This window comes from Eutrigla gurnardus (assembly GCF_963514095.1).
Source record: "Eutrigla gurnardus genome assembly, chromosome: 14".
NCBI lineage: Eukaryota > Metazoa > Chordata > Actinopteri > Perciformes > Triglidae > Eutrigla > Eutrigla gurnardus.
The window spans coordinates 1812033-1827697 of record NC_139937.1 but is presented as its reverse complement, the minus strand read 5'-3'; the positions used below and the strand labels follow the sequence as shown (position 1 = coordinate 1827697).

Here is a 15665-nt window from a genome sequence, read left to right as displayed (position 1 = left end):
GTGTATAAGTATGGCCGGTTTGCAGTTGGCCGGTAGGAATCTATTTGCTCTTTAGATATTTGTCTAGCAGGTTTCTCAAAAAGAGAAGCCCACACATTTTGTTAAAAGAAAATCCGGAATTCGTCGGGGATCATGCTTTTAGCGCTATTAACCTATAATGTGCTGTGAGGGTCGTGACCTTATTTTACTAAGGCCGACGTATAATCACCACAGTATCCTGGTGAGTTAAAACCATAGAGTATACCATTTCAAAGTTGGTAAAATGCTTTGTAACACAATAACACAATCATCCACAACATTACCAACAATAGCCGTCTTATAAATATATAGGAAAGTAGCCAACATAATGTCCCCTCGAAATGAGTGGAAGTAGTTTCAGGGAATACTCAATTTATTTACTAATGATCTCAAGTCTCTTCTATTGTAGTGACCATACAGACGTTGAGGTTATATTGTATTCAGATAAAGTGGTCAGCATGCATACTATAATTTTTTTTCTTTCAATATGTATGAAGTTTTATAAATACTATAATACTTAAATTCTTGAAAAAAATATTTACCCTTCGCATTGTGTCTATGTGGAATTTTCATGTAAATTGTATGTATTTTATTGATATATTGTAATATATTATATTTCTACACAGGCGTCTTTAATAAAAGGCCTTTAATGACTGTTCTTCTTCGATTCGCCACAAGGGGGCACACATACACTATTACACGACGGTTAATCTTCACCCACTATCGCGTGCTAGTTAACTGTGTTGCTACACTTCTGTCATTCTGGGTGTGCTGCTACAGATAACCTCCGGTCAGCCCGCGGGTCCGGTCCTTTAGCGACCCACTGAGGAAGAAAAAACACCAATAAAAGTGTGCCAAAGGCAGGTGAGAGAGGAGGAGAAATAGGAGGAGAATCCCACCGTTCAACTTTGAAGGAGGCCGAGCCGCGAGGGGGTCTTTAAAAGCCGAGCGTGTGTGTGGATGTCTGCCGTGAGTCAGTAGAGTTCACTGAACCGTCGCGAAGGACGTTTCCGCCCACAAGAAAGATGGCGGCTCCCTTGCTGGAGAATCTATCGGAGTCCTTAGGTTCCCCGGAGCCAGCGGTTCGACTCCTTTTATCGATATTAATCGGTGAGTTTCGCCTCACATTGTTGTGGTAGCTAGCCGACATGCCACCCGCTCCGCTGCCATATTCAAGTACTCTCTGTTACACTCACCGCTAACACAACGCTCAATCAGATCCTAACTGTGACACATAGCTACAGGCTGCAAACCAGTTGTATTGGTCTACTACCGTGTTAGCTAGCTTAACATGTATCCGTAGAAACTACTCACGGTGCTCTTTGAACCAAAAGCTCTATTTACAGAAAATCATTTGAATAAACGACACACACCGAAACGTCAAATCAGCGTAAGACTTTTGTTCCCCCCATCAAAACATCCTCAGCAACGGCTAACTTGTGACTGCTAACTGAGAGATGGTGGTCTGTGACTGTTTGGACTGTTGTGTGGCTGGTTAACGGTCGTGTCAACTGTCGGAATCTCCTCTCCTCGATTTGGGACCGACGAACTAACCACACAACGAGGTCAAATTAGACAGCTGCACAATGCGGACTACTGAAATCACATTGTGTATGGGCTGCGGGATTAGCATGGTTGTGTCTCTGTGAGATCAGTGTTGGTGGACAAATAATAATCCCACTGTTGTCGAGAGAGGTAAATGATTTCACAGGAATAACGAGTACCCTCCATTTTCCCCATTCACCGACAGACTCTTACATACCTTTTGAACAAGGCCACGTTTAACTGTTACTTTAAGGTAGATTTAACTTTAGGACGCGCTGTTTTATTGGAGCCTGTCGACACGTAGCGCTGCTTCAGGGACGCAGGGTCCGACTGTCACCCTGCCGGTGTGTTTGTGTGTGTGTGTGTGTGTGTGTGTGTGTGTGTGTGTGTGTGTGTGGGGGGGGGGGGGGGGGGGGGGGCGTCCTCCACGCTGTCCTCCACGCTGTCCTCTCTGAACTTTGCTCTGACACATAGACACTGTCCGCTTCTCTCTTTGTCGCCTCACGCCAACAACACAATAGAGCGAACGTGGCCTCTCGGATCAGACTTTGGTTAGCTAATGCCCTGAAACCCTTAAGTCAGCCTGTTGCATGATCCTTGTCACAGTGTTGCCTAACGCGTCTTGCATAATAACGTAGCCATATTGCACTACGGCAGTAAGAGGAGGTTTTGTCAGCGTTTGCTATAGATAGGCCGATGTGATTTTAGGCTTAGGTTAGCCAACTGCTTTGCAAGAGCAGCCACATGCACTGGTTTGCAGCGGCTGCACATGTGACTGATTAGAAACGCGTTCAGAGACTGGACTTATTCAACATGCCTCCCATGTCCACAAACCCCATGGTGAAAAAAATTAATCCGTGACATTCAAAATGTACAGTTTTAACTTCTTAAAAAAGAAAACATTACTTAACAGGAGCAAACAGTCAGGCAAATACGAACCTATTTCTGAACATATTTCTGGCAGCAGGGTGGAGCATGTGGTCCAAATAAACCACAGAGCCTCTTTTCATTGGCATGTAGGAACATGTCACCCAGTGCAACTTGTGTTTAGCATTTTGACAATTTTTCATGTCCATGAAATCAATTCTTTGTTGGTTTTAGTGTCTTCATGAGATTTGTTGACAATGAGAAAACATAGAAATAGAAAATCACAAGCCTTTAAAGTAACCCAACAGGGGCCGATGGAAACGGCATCAAATCTCCTGCAGTGTCTTGATATCCACTCATCATAAATCGTGGTGTAGGGACTTGGTCATCTCCTCCAATCAAAAAACAAAGTTTCCTCTGGTCTGTCTTCTTGGCCATATGACTTGTAGGTGATTCTGTGTTTTTGTTTTATGCATGTTTGGTTGTTTTGTAAATGTCTGCTTGTATGTTATGTGAAATGTTGCATATTTGTTTTAAATGTTTGTACATCTAGTTTGAAACACTCTCATGCTGCTGTCTTAGAGAATCTCCATGAGACTTACTTCTTTAACTAAAAAAGGTTTAAAAGATTACTCCTATCACATCATAGGTCTGACAAATATATTAATAATGGAGCAGTTTGAAGAAGATGTTTACATTTACGTCAATAAATACATAAGTGATTCTCTATGAAGGCCAATAAAGTAAATTTCTTATACCTGACAAGTTTCGGCTACCTTGCCTCTGTAGCCTTTACCAGAGGTGTCACATGATGTTGGTGTGACGTCGTCTGTGATGTGTTATATGGAGTTTTTCATCCCACCTGATGTGGTGGGATGGCCGTGTCCCCTGGCGCACCAACATCAACACCAACATCATGTAACACCTCTGATGAGGGCTACAGAGGCAACGTAGCCGAAACTTGTCAGGTACAAGACATTTACTTTATTGGCCTTCATAAAGAAACCAGTATGAAAAATATATCAGTAGGCTGAATGAACCTCTTCAATACATAACAATGAGCCAAAACCTGAACAAGAACAAGTCCAGCTGAACTGGTTGGAAGTAGAAATACATTTCACCATGATCGTTGGTGAGTGTTTGACCTTTCCATAGTCCTATTTAAGGCAGTTATCGTTCTCCTTCAGATGCCAGATTTTCAGCAGCACATGCCACATGAGCGTACCAATGGTACTGATGTGCTACTTTGTGAGTGTGTCGTGTGTTTGTACCACAAGGTCAGCATCAGGGGCGTGAACAATGGCTCAGGTAGCAGATGTGAAGGTTCATACTGTAGCCTCATTAACAGTTTTTTTCTGTTCTTCTACAGGCTATCCCTGTGCTCTGGTGTACCGGCGGTTCTTGTTCTACCAGCCTGGCACAGTTATACACTTGTTTCACACACTCTCTGGACTGGCTCTAGCAGCATTCAACTTTGGTGAGATGAAGAGGGAGTTTTAATCCTGTGGCAACTTCTTGTTCTGCCTTTTTAACGATAAGCATCAGGCCTTTTTGAAAGCTGCCCTGTTGAGTTTTATTGTAAACACAGTATGTTTAAATTGTCAAAATGTCTAACAAACGTTGAATGCATTTTGATCCTCTTAAAGGCATTTGTAAGGCTGAAGTTATGTTTTGTTTTTTTTAAGATTTAGATTGGGTTCGTTTACATCCATATGAACTTGTTAACAGTGGTCTTCTTTCCTGCCTTTGGTTTTTGCTGCATTTCTCCTGTGACAATTAGAAAACGAGTGCATATCCCTGCTAGCGATTTACAAAACAGGGAACCGCTATTGAAATACATTGCTCCATGTGTCAGACTGATTTTTGACTGATAAAACATCAACAAAAATACGTTTTCAGATTGTTTATTATTTAACAATCCAAAACCCAGAGATATTTAACACATGGCTGCAATGAGTTGATCAACAGAAAATTCGTTTTCAACTTTTCTGATAATTGATTACTTATTTAAGTAATTTCCAAGCAAAGACATTTCCTCATTCCAACTTCTCCAACATGTCATTTGTTTTGCTGCGTATGATGGTAATCTGAATATATTTAAGTTTTGAACTGGTGGTTGAATAAAATAAATAAATCAACAACAACAATAATTGGGCTGTGGTAAATTATAAGAGGCATATCTCACTGACATTTCATAAATGATTAATCAATAAATCTGTTTAATCAAAAATGATCATTAGTACCAGTGTTTCCCAGACATTGACGAGACTATGGCGCACCGCCCAAAATAATTTTATCAAGGCAAATGGACTTATCTAATGGCTGTAATGATAGACCTATAAGGAGGGCAGCAGCGCTTATTATAAGGGGAAATCCTCACGGCTGGTTTGGCTTATCAACGTTCTGTTTCCCCCCGTCGCCATGGCAAGGCGTTCCCTGCGCTGACCCCCCCTCAGCTGGTGAGTTTGACAGTGCGTGCGCTTATGACAAAACCAAAACACCAAGGAAGGCTGAGGAATAGTCACCCACTTATATTAATAATAATAATAATAATAATAATAATAGTCATAATAAACTAATAGTATAAAGGCTCAGCACTGTGTTTTAGTCATTTTTGTTTTCATCTTTTCTTGAATGCTTAAACTCCTCAATCCCATTTAGTATGTAAACATTTGTATCAGTACCAGCAGTTTGTAAGAAATTGGTCAGTAATTGATATGTCATATTTTGGTTCTCAAAATTCACCAATTGATGCATTAAAATGAAATCTATTCAAAATGTTCTCCCGGGGGTTCATGCCCCCAGACCCCCCTAGAGGATCGCGAGCCCCCCACCATAGTCTCCAAAAATCCTGTGGGAAACACTGATAAGTACCATTAACCTAGATTGAGAATTTCAGAAACTGGAACCATTGGAGTGGTACTTTTTACTTTGCGTACGTTTCAGAGCCTGTACTTTTACACTTGAGTATTTTTGAACACAAATATTTGTACTTCTTCTTCAGTATAGAATGTGTGTACTTTGACACCTCCTGTAAAAAAAATAGAGTAAACCAATATTTCTAAATGACCAAGGTGACAAGACTGGTAAGTGCTCCTCTAATGGGATGAAAGGATGAAAGGTGCATGCCAAACACAAATTGCTAACATCATCATCTCTTTCCCGTTTCTTTGTTGTGGCTGCACATGGATTTTACAGCAGGTCTGTTGTTTTATCTTTCTCCTGGATATATATTGTGGATTTGCCTTGTTCTGTCTCCATCTCTGCAAAAACGGAACGGTCGAGGAGAAAATGCTGTTTTTTATGTCCAATACAGCAGGTCACACTCGACTGCACTCACCGTCATGTGCCATCTCTCTCCCAGGGTCTCAGATCTATCACTCTGCAGTATGTGTCCTTGTCCAGTTCCTGATGCTGAGGCTCATGGGAAGGACGGTAACAACTGTCCTGAGCAGCTTTACCTTTCAAATGGTGAGGTGTCCAGGTGTTTCTTTTACTTTCCTGGCATCCAGTCTTACTTTTTAGTATTTGCTCCTTTTGATCTGCTGTCAGACTTTTACCATGGTGGTTCAGAAACTGCTCTCCGGTTTCTCTACACAGTTAATTGTCTGATTTCTGTATGCGTTCCACGGATTCTTGCCTTGTTGTTTGTCCCATGTATTCAAAGGGCCAATTAGAAGCAATACTCTTATGATATAATATGGTCATATGCTTCCTGTGGGAATGTTGCAACATTTATTTTTATTTTTTTGCATGCGTTTGCATTTATTGCTCACAGATTAAACTATATGGACACCAAGCTTTTACACTGAAATGTCCACACGTCACACATGTCAGATTTCAACAGCAACCCTTGCTGTGATTTGTATTGGTGATATCTTTTTATTCTTTCATCTGCTTGGAGATGTTGGATAATGCAGAGGTGTACTTACTGGATGTTTTTTGTCTTTCAATCCTTTTCTCCTCTCTTCCTTCAGGTATACCTGCTGGCAGGGTATTACTACACAGCCACAGAGGAGTATGACATCAAGTGGACCATGCCACATTGTGTCCTCACACTCAAACTTGTTGGTGAGTTGATGACAGCTTTTTGTCACTTCATATCTTCCTGTTGCCTTGGTTGCAATCTCCCTATGTACTCAAGTGAACGATTAACACACTGATTAACTGCTGACATGGCCTTTGCATGCTTAACAGTGTTCATTCAATGATCATGACAGCATTAGTAAATCTAACATAGTTTCTGACACAAGTTGCATTTTCTGATTACAGGTTTGTCATTTGATTTCTATGACGGCGGGAAGGAACCAGTGAGTTGGTTGATCTGTTGCTTTTGCTTGCTTGGTCATTTGTCAGAATGCTGATGTCACTTGTCTTGGAATGTTGTTTGTTTGAGTTTTGCTCATTGTTAGTTCCTGTAATTGTCATTTCTCGCTGCTTTTTTTTTTTAAGCATTCTGTCATGTGTGATTGAAAGATAAGGTGGGGTTTTGATGGAAAGAATATAGAGTTGTCATTGAAAAACTTGTAGATCATCACAATGTGTGAATATTGTGCAGCAAGAAAACGGTGCCGTCAGTTACCAAATGCAAAAAAGTTACGTCAGTTAATCATATGCAAATGCCAGAAAAAACATTTAGGGCAACCTTATTCATCCTGTCACAGCAATCCAATAACGTCTTTCCAAATAAAATAACTGCGTTGAGGCTTATTTGTATAGAAAAGGGGCAATTTTGAGCAAAATGTATGCATGTTACCTAATAACCTAATTTATTATGTGCAAAAAGCACAGTAGCACTGAGACACCGTTTAAAAATAGACTAATCATTTCAGCTTTCAGTAAGTAAGCAAATAGTTTATTACCAATGTTATTGTGTGGGAGTAGACCTGTAACGATGCTTACTTTTATTGGATCATATATTGACCGAGAAATAATTGAGATAAAGCATATTGTCATTGTAAGACCATTTTATGCCAATGGTATAATAATATAATAGTATAATAATGCAAGTTCACCCTTACAAAGAGCAATGGACTATAATGGACTATAAAGATATATATATCTATATAGATATAGATATAGATATAGATATAGATAGATAGATAGATGTATATATATATAGATAGATATATGTATATATATGTGTATATATATATATATATATATGTGTAATCTGAAAAATCTGAAAATATTTATAAATAAAAAATGAAATAAAAACCACACAACCAAAACAATAAATACAATTGACTCTGTTAACAAAAATGTGCGATGCCCAAGTCCTATAATAATAGGGAAAACCCTGCTGTTGTTTCTGACATCATTGTGGCAAAATATTGCTGACATTCTTATGTAAACAAACATTCATGTAAACAAAATGGACAATATTTAGGTGAGTAGAATCTTAACACATAAAATAATAAAATTGTAAGAAAGAGGAGTTGAACAATGTCGTACTGCAAAGCAAACAATACTAACTTACAGCCCTTAAGATTGTTAAAGCCCCAGTTGGCAACATTTTTTTGATCATATTCACCGAAGCAGACACTATGCTCCGATTAGAACAACATAAATCATCCGGTTTTAGAAAAAAAGTGCACCTCTACGTGCACGTAGAGCCTGTTTGTTTTGCAAAAATCGACAGCGCCCGGCTCATCCTGTCCAATCAGCATGCAGGGCTGTGTTCGTGCACACACATAGCCCCTCCCCCCTCGGGTCATTCCACTATCACAGGGGGGAGGCGGAGGGAAGTAGCAACAAGCTTCCAATTCCTCGGTTAAAAACCAAAACAAGGAGGTCCAAAACAACTAAGGAAAAGAAAACACCGGTGGAAAAGAAGGAAACAAAGAAAGATGGCCACAGTGCCCGTGATAAAACCAGAGTCAACATCGGAGCTGCGTTTCAAAGGTGGCGTGATCTAAGGGATTTCAAAGGACACGAAGTCCAGGGGCAAGGAGCTCGGTGGTCGTGGGGGAGGGGTGTGAGAGTTGTAAACATTCAAGTGCCCTCCATCCGCCGGACTTGCCGACTGGGACTTTAAGGCATTGGACCGCTGCGCGCAGGTCTTCCCACTAAAACAGTGAAACTAAACTAGCAAATAAATCTGCGACTGCAGGACTACTAGCAACCCAAAGCTGCACTGAAATAACTGCAATATAATAAAATGCTGTTGTGAGGAACCGGTCTGACCTTCTCCTTGGCCTTCCTTTTTCTATGTAGCTACAGTCACCTCAGACGCTCTCCATTTGCCTAATAAAAGCTCTGTGGAGGAAACGACCAGATGATATAGAACAGACAGAAAAATGGGACACAACAAAGGGCAAAGAAATGATGCAAAAATGCAGCATGACCCAGAGTACAACCAAAGGTTTTTAAGAGATTGCTTTGACAAAATAAACAGTATTGTCAGATTGCCCCAGTCATGTCTTAAAGCTAATTTCATTACATTATCTCTGTCTGTTGAGCAGCTTTTCCCATTATTTCACTAGCTCGTCTGTCTACAGCATGTTTGGAGCTCGTATAACTAAAAATCTCTATAATATAATCTGTAGAAATCTGCTCTCCTCTGGTTGATATAATTACTCTTTACATTCAGTTAACAGCCTGCAGCCAAATGCCAGTTAAGTATTCAGTGCAGTGATGTTGACTCTGTGGTCAGTGTAGATTGTGGTTGATACCTCATGAATCAATGCCCTTTTGAGACTACATTTGTGCTCTCTTCCTCCACCCCTTCATCCCTCTTTCATCTCACTATTCTTCTCTCTGATTTGTCCATCCTATTTCCTATCCTGAAACTCCAGTCCCAGCTGAGTTCAGAGCAGAGAAATGCAGCTCTGCCGTCTGTGCCCTCCCTTCTCGAGGTGTGCGGCTTCTCCTACTTCTATGGAGGCTTCCTGGTGGGGCCCCAGTTTACACTGCGCAGCTACCAGAGGCTGGTGGCAGGGGAGCTCACGGACTGCCCCGGAAAGCCTCCGAACAGGTAAAAGAGCAAGAAAATTGAGGACGAAGATCTTTATTACATCGCCAACTGTGCAGTGTCACAGCCCTGGAGTTAAAATCATCACCTTCCAATCTCCCGTCATCTCAGCGTGTCTTTCTCTTCCAGTGTGATACCGGCTCTGAAGAGGTTTGCTCTGGGTTTCCTCTGTCTGGTGATATATGCAATATTTAGTCCCTATTACTCAGACAGCTACTACTTAACAGATGAGTATGAGGTGAGAACAAAATATGTTAAAAAATAATCAGTTTATGCTTATTTTCAATGTGAATCAGTTTGTCTAAGACAATGTTCTTCTCACAGGCTCAGCCCTTCTGGTATCGCTGTGTATTTATTCTCCTCTGGGCTAAAGTCATCTTGTATAAATATGTCAGTTGTTGGCTTATAGCGGTAAGTAGCCTCTTGATCTGAAAGCATGTGCACGAAAATCAACATGTTTTTTACACACAGCACCTAGCTTGACACTCGCTGTGAGAGAGTATTAACAAGAAAACACCATTCTTACATAACTTTGCATACACTCATAGACTCGTGCTTGGATAATCATTTTCTTCATGACACACCCTGGTCAGTACCGGTTCTTGTGCTTCATGGGGTGAACTTACACGTTGAAATGATGTTTTGTGTATTACAGGAGGGTGTGTGTATATTAACTGGACTAGGCTACAATGGTGTGGTGGAAGGTGAGCACCAGTGGAACGCCTGTGCCAATATGAAGGTGTGGCTCTTTGAAACCACGCCGCTGTTCGGAGGAACCATCTCTTCCTTCAACATTAACACAAATGCGTGGGTTGCCAGGTCAGTGACGAGCCAAGCGTGTTCAAAATGGGTTTGTAAAAGTTAAATATTTACTAAGATGATAGCAGTGAAGTAAAATGGGCTGGCGATTAAATCCCATATGCATATGTGGCAATGCGACACTGAAAAAGGAAAAGGAACAGCTTGACATCACATGCCAGGGCCTCTTTTCACAGTTTGTTTTAACACCAAGGGAATCATCGTAGGGAGGGAACCAGCATCCCAGGAGGGGTTTAAGAGTTTGCAGAGCCTCGTGCATAAAATCTTTTGAATGTTTGACGTCATTTGACTCCAGTGAGCAAAGCAATTTATTGAACATATAGTTTATTACATGGTCCGTTTCAGTTGAATGCATTGGATACCTAAGCGTACATCGCTTACTGCATGCCACACAGAGAGAAATGGAAATACAAATTCCCTCAAAAGTAACCTTGAGAACTTTATACTGTTTAACCCACAAAGATATCACTTCCTAAGCAGTTAAGTTTTAAATGGGTTCATTTTCAGATTGTATTATTTGTAATATAACATTTATTTATTACATTTTTTAACCACTAGAATATAATTTAAAACATGAATGCTTTTTTAAATTTAAATTAAATTTAAATGGCTTTATAGGCATGACTTCATACAAAACTATGTTGCCACGGCACATTAAAATAAACTACACGGTCATAACAAATGATCCAAAAAGACAAGGAAAACAAAGGGGCTATGGATAAGAATAACATAAGATATAAGTCTATACAACAGAAGACATGAATTATTTGCCGTGTGAGACAGGGGGCTCACAGAGGTGCCGAGCTCATGGCAGACTGCTACATACAGTATCTTTCTGCCAGTCTCCAGCAGTCCTCCGTCTCTCCCAAAAGGATGGGAAGTCTCTTCAAGTTGCTAAGATACATGAACTGTGGGAATATTTCTATTATTTCTGGAAAGAGACTAAGACTTAAATAATGACTGCACTGAGTTAGAATGTGCAGCTCTGTCTCCACTTTTCTCTGGAGCATGACCTTCTGGTGTCTGCCTGCTCCCACTGCCAGCTTGCGTTCACTCAGTCCCTACTGGGTCAGTGTCCTCCTCAGTTTTCTATCGGTTTACTGCCTTTTTAGGGCTAGGTAGGTATTCTTCTGTGATTTTGTTAGTTCGGTCCAATATACAACATACAGTAGGGAAGAAACCAGAGTGAATCTGAAAGGCATGACTGATTATTTTGAGGAGCACAATGTATGATATATGCTGAAGCTCCTCGCATGCTTCAAACAACCTGGTTTGTATTAAGTGCCGTCTGAAATACCGGTTATAGCCGTTCTAAACCACCACATTCAACGGTGGGATGAAAAGTCAGTGTCCTGGAAAGGCAAGGTGCATATCATGAATCAAAGACCGTCTGCTGTAAGCAACAGACCTGTCAGTTGTTGTGTGAAGCATGTAAAAAGGGAGCTTGAGTTCAAATCCTGCATACTTTCTTCACCTCTGCACCTGGTCACTGTGTGAAGAGAAACACGCTTGTCGGGTTTTCTTTTTCGGAAAGTGTATCGCCCTAATCCTGCTGTCAGAGATGTGTCTTTGGAACTGGTAATGACCTGACAAGCGCTTGGCCATTGTCACCTTTTGTGCTGTAAGAAAGGGAAAAAAAAAAACAATATTGAAATGCAATGTGTGTGCAAGATATTATAACAGAGTCTGGACCAGCATTCAATTGAGGAGTACCCTTGACGTGGAGGCAAAGTTGTTGAAATATTTTAATATAAGCTCAGTTGCTATGCAACAACTTTCAGGTGAGTGAGTACTACCATGTAGGCAGTAATAGCTGTTGGGGCCTTGAGTTTTTCTGCCCTTATCCAGATTTTCAGTCAAAAAGAAACAATCCATAACTCTTGTTTTTTTGCTCTTCATTGTTTTCTTTCAGACATGTCTTCAAACGGCTGAAGTTTCTGGGCAATAAAACCCTGTCTCATGTGACCACACTCCTCTTTCTGACTATTTGGCATGGGCTTCACTCCGGATACATCTTGTGCTTCTCCATGGAGTTCTTCATCATCACTGTAGAGAGACAGGTACACTTCAGACACAGGGCAGGATGTGCAGACGAGTAGCTTATAGATAATTAGGGAATCAAAATAATGATGTGCAGTAAACTCAATCCGTCTGGGTATTTATTTCTGTTGGCGGTAAATTTGTTGTGTACCATTTGTATTATGCCTTTTTCTCACTAAAAGCCTACTTTGCACATTATCTTGATAAAAAGTAAAACAATTGGTTTACATAATGCACATAGTCTCTTGTTATAAATAGCATTGATCAAATGCACCTCACTGCTTAATGGTCTTGTAATTAAATATTGCCTACAGTCACAATTTGGCATAAGTTTATTATAGAACTGTCTTTTAAATGTTTTTGTTGTTACTGTTGCGTGCGTGTGTGTGTGTGTGTGTGTGTGTGTGTGTGTGTGTGAGACAGGCCCTGGCACTTGTGCGGGACAGTCCCTTGCTGTCAAAGTTGGCCAACAGTGCACTCTACCCCCTCATCTATGTAGTCCAGCAGTTTATCCACTGGCTGTTCATGGGCTACCCCCTCGTGCCATTCTGCCTCTTCACCTATGACAAATGGCTCAAGGTAACTCACCACTCTCAGAGATCAGAGGATAAATATGGTCGCTCTCACTTGTAACCGTAACCTCGCATAGTTCTGGTTTGAGGCAACAGGAAATGCCGACACACTGTTCTAAAGGTGCCTCATACAAAAATTGGGACCTTTTTCAATTTCCTCGACTATCAACATGGTGAAGCCTGAACTAACAGCTCATAGCTAACAGCGCTAACAGTACAAACTAGGAGGATGGATGTGTCCGCTACAACGTGACGACCGAGACGACTTCATTGTCTGCTCAGGAAATACAATCATATTTCACCAAATTTGCAATATTCAAGCTTTGATTTGCAATATGAGATCATTACCTCTTCTCTCATGTTTGATATGTTTGACTAATCCAAACAAACACTCTGCTGGCTACCCATACAAGAGCATACAAGAGCTTCAGGATAGATTTAGGAGATTTAGGATTTTTCTATAAATGATGTGTAGACTCATTCAAAAAGATTCCCTCTCACTCATCACTTATGAGCCATGAGAAATGTTTGGACAGAGTGAATTTTGGGACAGCTTTCATCCACTGGTGGGCACCGTGACCGTGTTTAGCCGGGGGGAGGAGGGGCCATCTTTGAATCTTGTGTTTACAAACCGCAACTGACAAATCCTCATTGTGCCTTTTTTTTACTGGGTTAAAATGAAAGCAGCCTCATTAAGAGACATGTAATAATGTTGTGCCTACAGAATTATTTTTATATATAATATGATCTAATTGTATTAGTAGTACAATATTTTGCCAGGGATGGTAAACAGCAGACGGTACAGCATTCATGTTACTACCAGGAATGTTCACTTGCAAGAATTTGATTGGACAACGCAGTGCTTTGCCAGATGACATCATATTGGGGAAAAAGTAGAAAAGATAACAGGCAGGCTTTCAGGAACAGAAATGGGTGGAAACGTCTTTCAGGAGTGGGGGAAAGCAGCTGTGTTTCTAAACTGGGTGAAGGTGAAGGTCATGTCTGACCTGAGGGACCAAGGGAGGTAGTAGTGTAGTCGGGTGATTGACAAAGGCAGGAAACTAGTAGCGACAGGTGAGATTGCAGATGTCATCATAACATTGAGATGTTCAGAGCATGCTTTTAATTAGATTTTGTTGTTGTTGTCATTCTTTGTTTCCAGGTGTATTCGTCTGTCTACTTCTGTGGCCACTTATTCTTCCTCGTAGCCTTTTTAATCATGCCACACCTCCGTAAGGCGCTGGTGCCTAAGAAAGAGCGGAGCGAGATAAAGCAGGATTAAAACTTGGTACAAAGACTCGGCATGGTAAGACGGAGCACACCTTTCGGTTTTGCCATTTTGTTTGAGACAAATGACAAGCTGTGTGTGTTTAGTGTTTAAATATCTCTTTCTTTCCAGGTCCGTCTAAGGCTAAAAATATCCACTGAAGGGAACTGTGACTTTCAAGGAGCAGAATGGAAAATATTTTAAGGCCTTTAGTAATATATATATATATAAATGTCCATGTAAAAATAAATTTCTATATATTTTTGTGTTTTAAATGGGAAGGGTGTTTTTATAAACATTTAGAGAAATGTTTACAGGAAATGACCATCGTGCCACATTGGGTAATTGTGAGCCAATCAGGGGCAATTTCCTGTTGTGTTTTTTTTTTTTTTGGTAAAGAAATGTTGGACAAGTAGAACTTGAGAGACTTTCATGCTGTCGACACAGAATTGCACTCACTAGTCACGGGTTCAGAGTCTGTCATTGGCTCCGGTGTTTTATTTCCATTTCATTTCTCTCTCATGTCGACCGCCCACATTTAGCAGCAGACTTCATAGGAGGTTTAAGCACAGCGCCAGCGTATGTGGCACTTTCTTTATTACAAAAATAATTTTGGCAAAAGACGAATGATTATTATAATAATACAAAATAATAATAACAATAATCAGGGGGTTGTTTCATGGAAATGGCTGCCAGTGGTTATACAAGCACTGTAAATCACACACCGTATACTAATCCCCATCTCAAAATGGCCTTGTATTAATGAATGTTTTGACAGTACATTTGTTTTGGATTTGATTTGTGATGGAGAAACAAAAATACTTGGTTTTATAGAGTTTTAACAGCTTTTCTGAATAAGAACATTTTGTAGCTTTGGTATAAGATTTCATGAAATAGTTTGCATTGTTCACCTGCCTTTCCCTGTCCCATGTTTCTGTTTCTTCCTTACCATGTCTCCTCCGCTCCCTATTCAGTCTACAACACTCCTCTGGCTGCCTTGATTCAAGCCCTCGGCGCTCACCTCTGAAATGTACAGATGTGAGAGACGGAGACTTGCACACTGCCCAACCATACAGTCACAGCAGTTACTTGTTCGGGTTCATCCTGTATTCACTGATCTCCACAAATGGGGTGTTTTGGGTTATTTTGGATTGAGGAAACGAATGTTTTTGAACTGGAAGTAAAAGAAAATGTCTGGGGGGGGGTGTATGGTCTGATCCATGGCATGCTCCAGGAAGGCCCTCAGCCTGCTGCTGCTGCTGGCGTCTTCTCGCTGACACACATGGACAGGGCAAACCTCACTAGTAGCAGCAGCCCAGATTTTAGTAATATTTATATACCTGACATGGTGATTATTAATTGATGTGAATTGCTTTGTTAAGAGACTACTTTTTTTGCCTTATTCCTACCAAATGTACAAAGGAAAAGAAAACTTGGGATGGAATCGGGGGGAGGGGAGGGGTGATTTTCAAATACAATTTTATAATGTTCATTAAAAATGCTGCATTTCAAGCAAGGACTCGTGTGTGTGTGTGTGTGTGTGTGTGTGTGCGTGCGTGCGTGC

The 15665-nt window shown here is 40.7% G+C and overlaps 1 protein-coding gene across 1 annotated transcript; it reads left to right on the top strand.

The window, feature by feature from the left end:
- The first annotated feature begins 881 nt into the window (after positions 1-881).
- On the top strand, positions 882-15565 carry lpcat3 (lysophosphatidylcholine acyltransferase 3). Its single transcript, XM_084027310.1, has 13 exons — positions 882-1128; positions 3800-3907; positions 5795-5901; positions 6408-6501; positions 6703-6740; positions 9228-9406; positions 9533-9641; positions 9728-9814; positions 10059-10222; positions 12135-12282; positions 12686-12841; positions 13997-14140; positions 14234-15565. Exons 1-12 carry the CDS (start codon positions 1044-1046, stop codon positions 14114-14116), a joined length of 1395 nt encoding a protein of 464 aa, XP_083883436.1. The 5' UTR covers positions 882-1043; the 3' UTR covers positions 14117-14140; positions 14234-15565.
- The last annotated feature ends 100 nt before the right edge of the window (positions 15566-15665 follow it).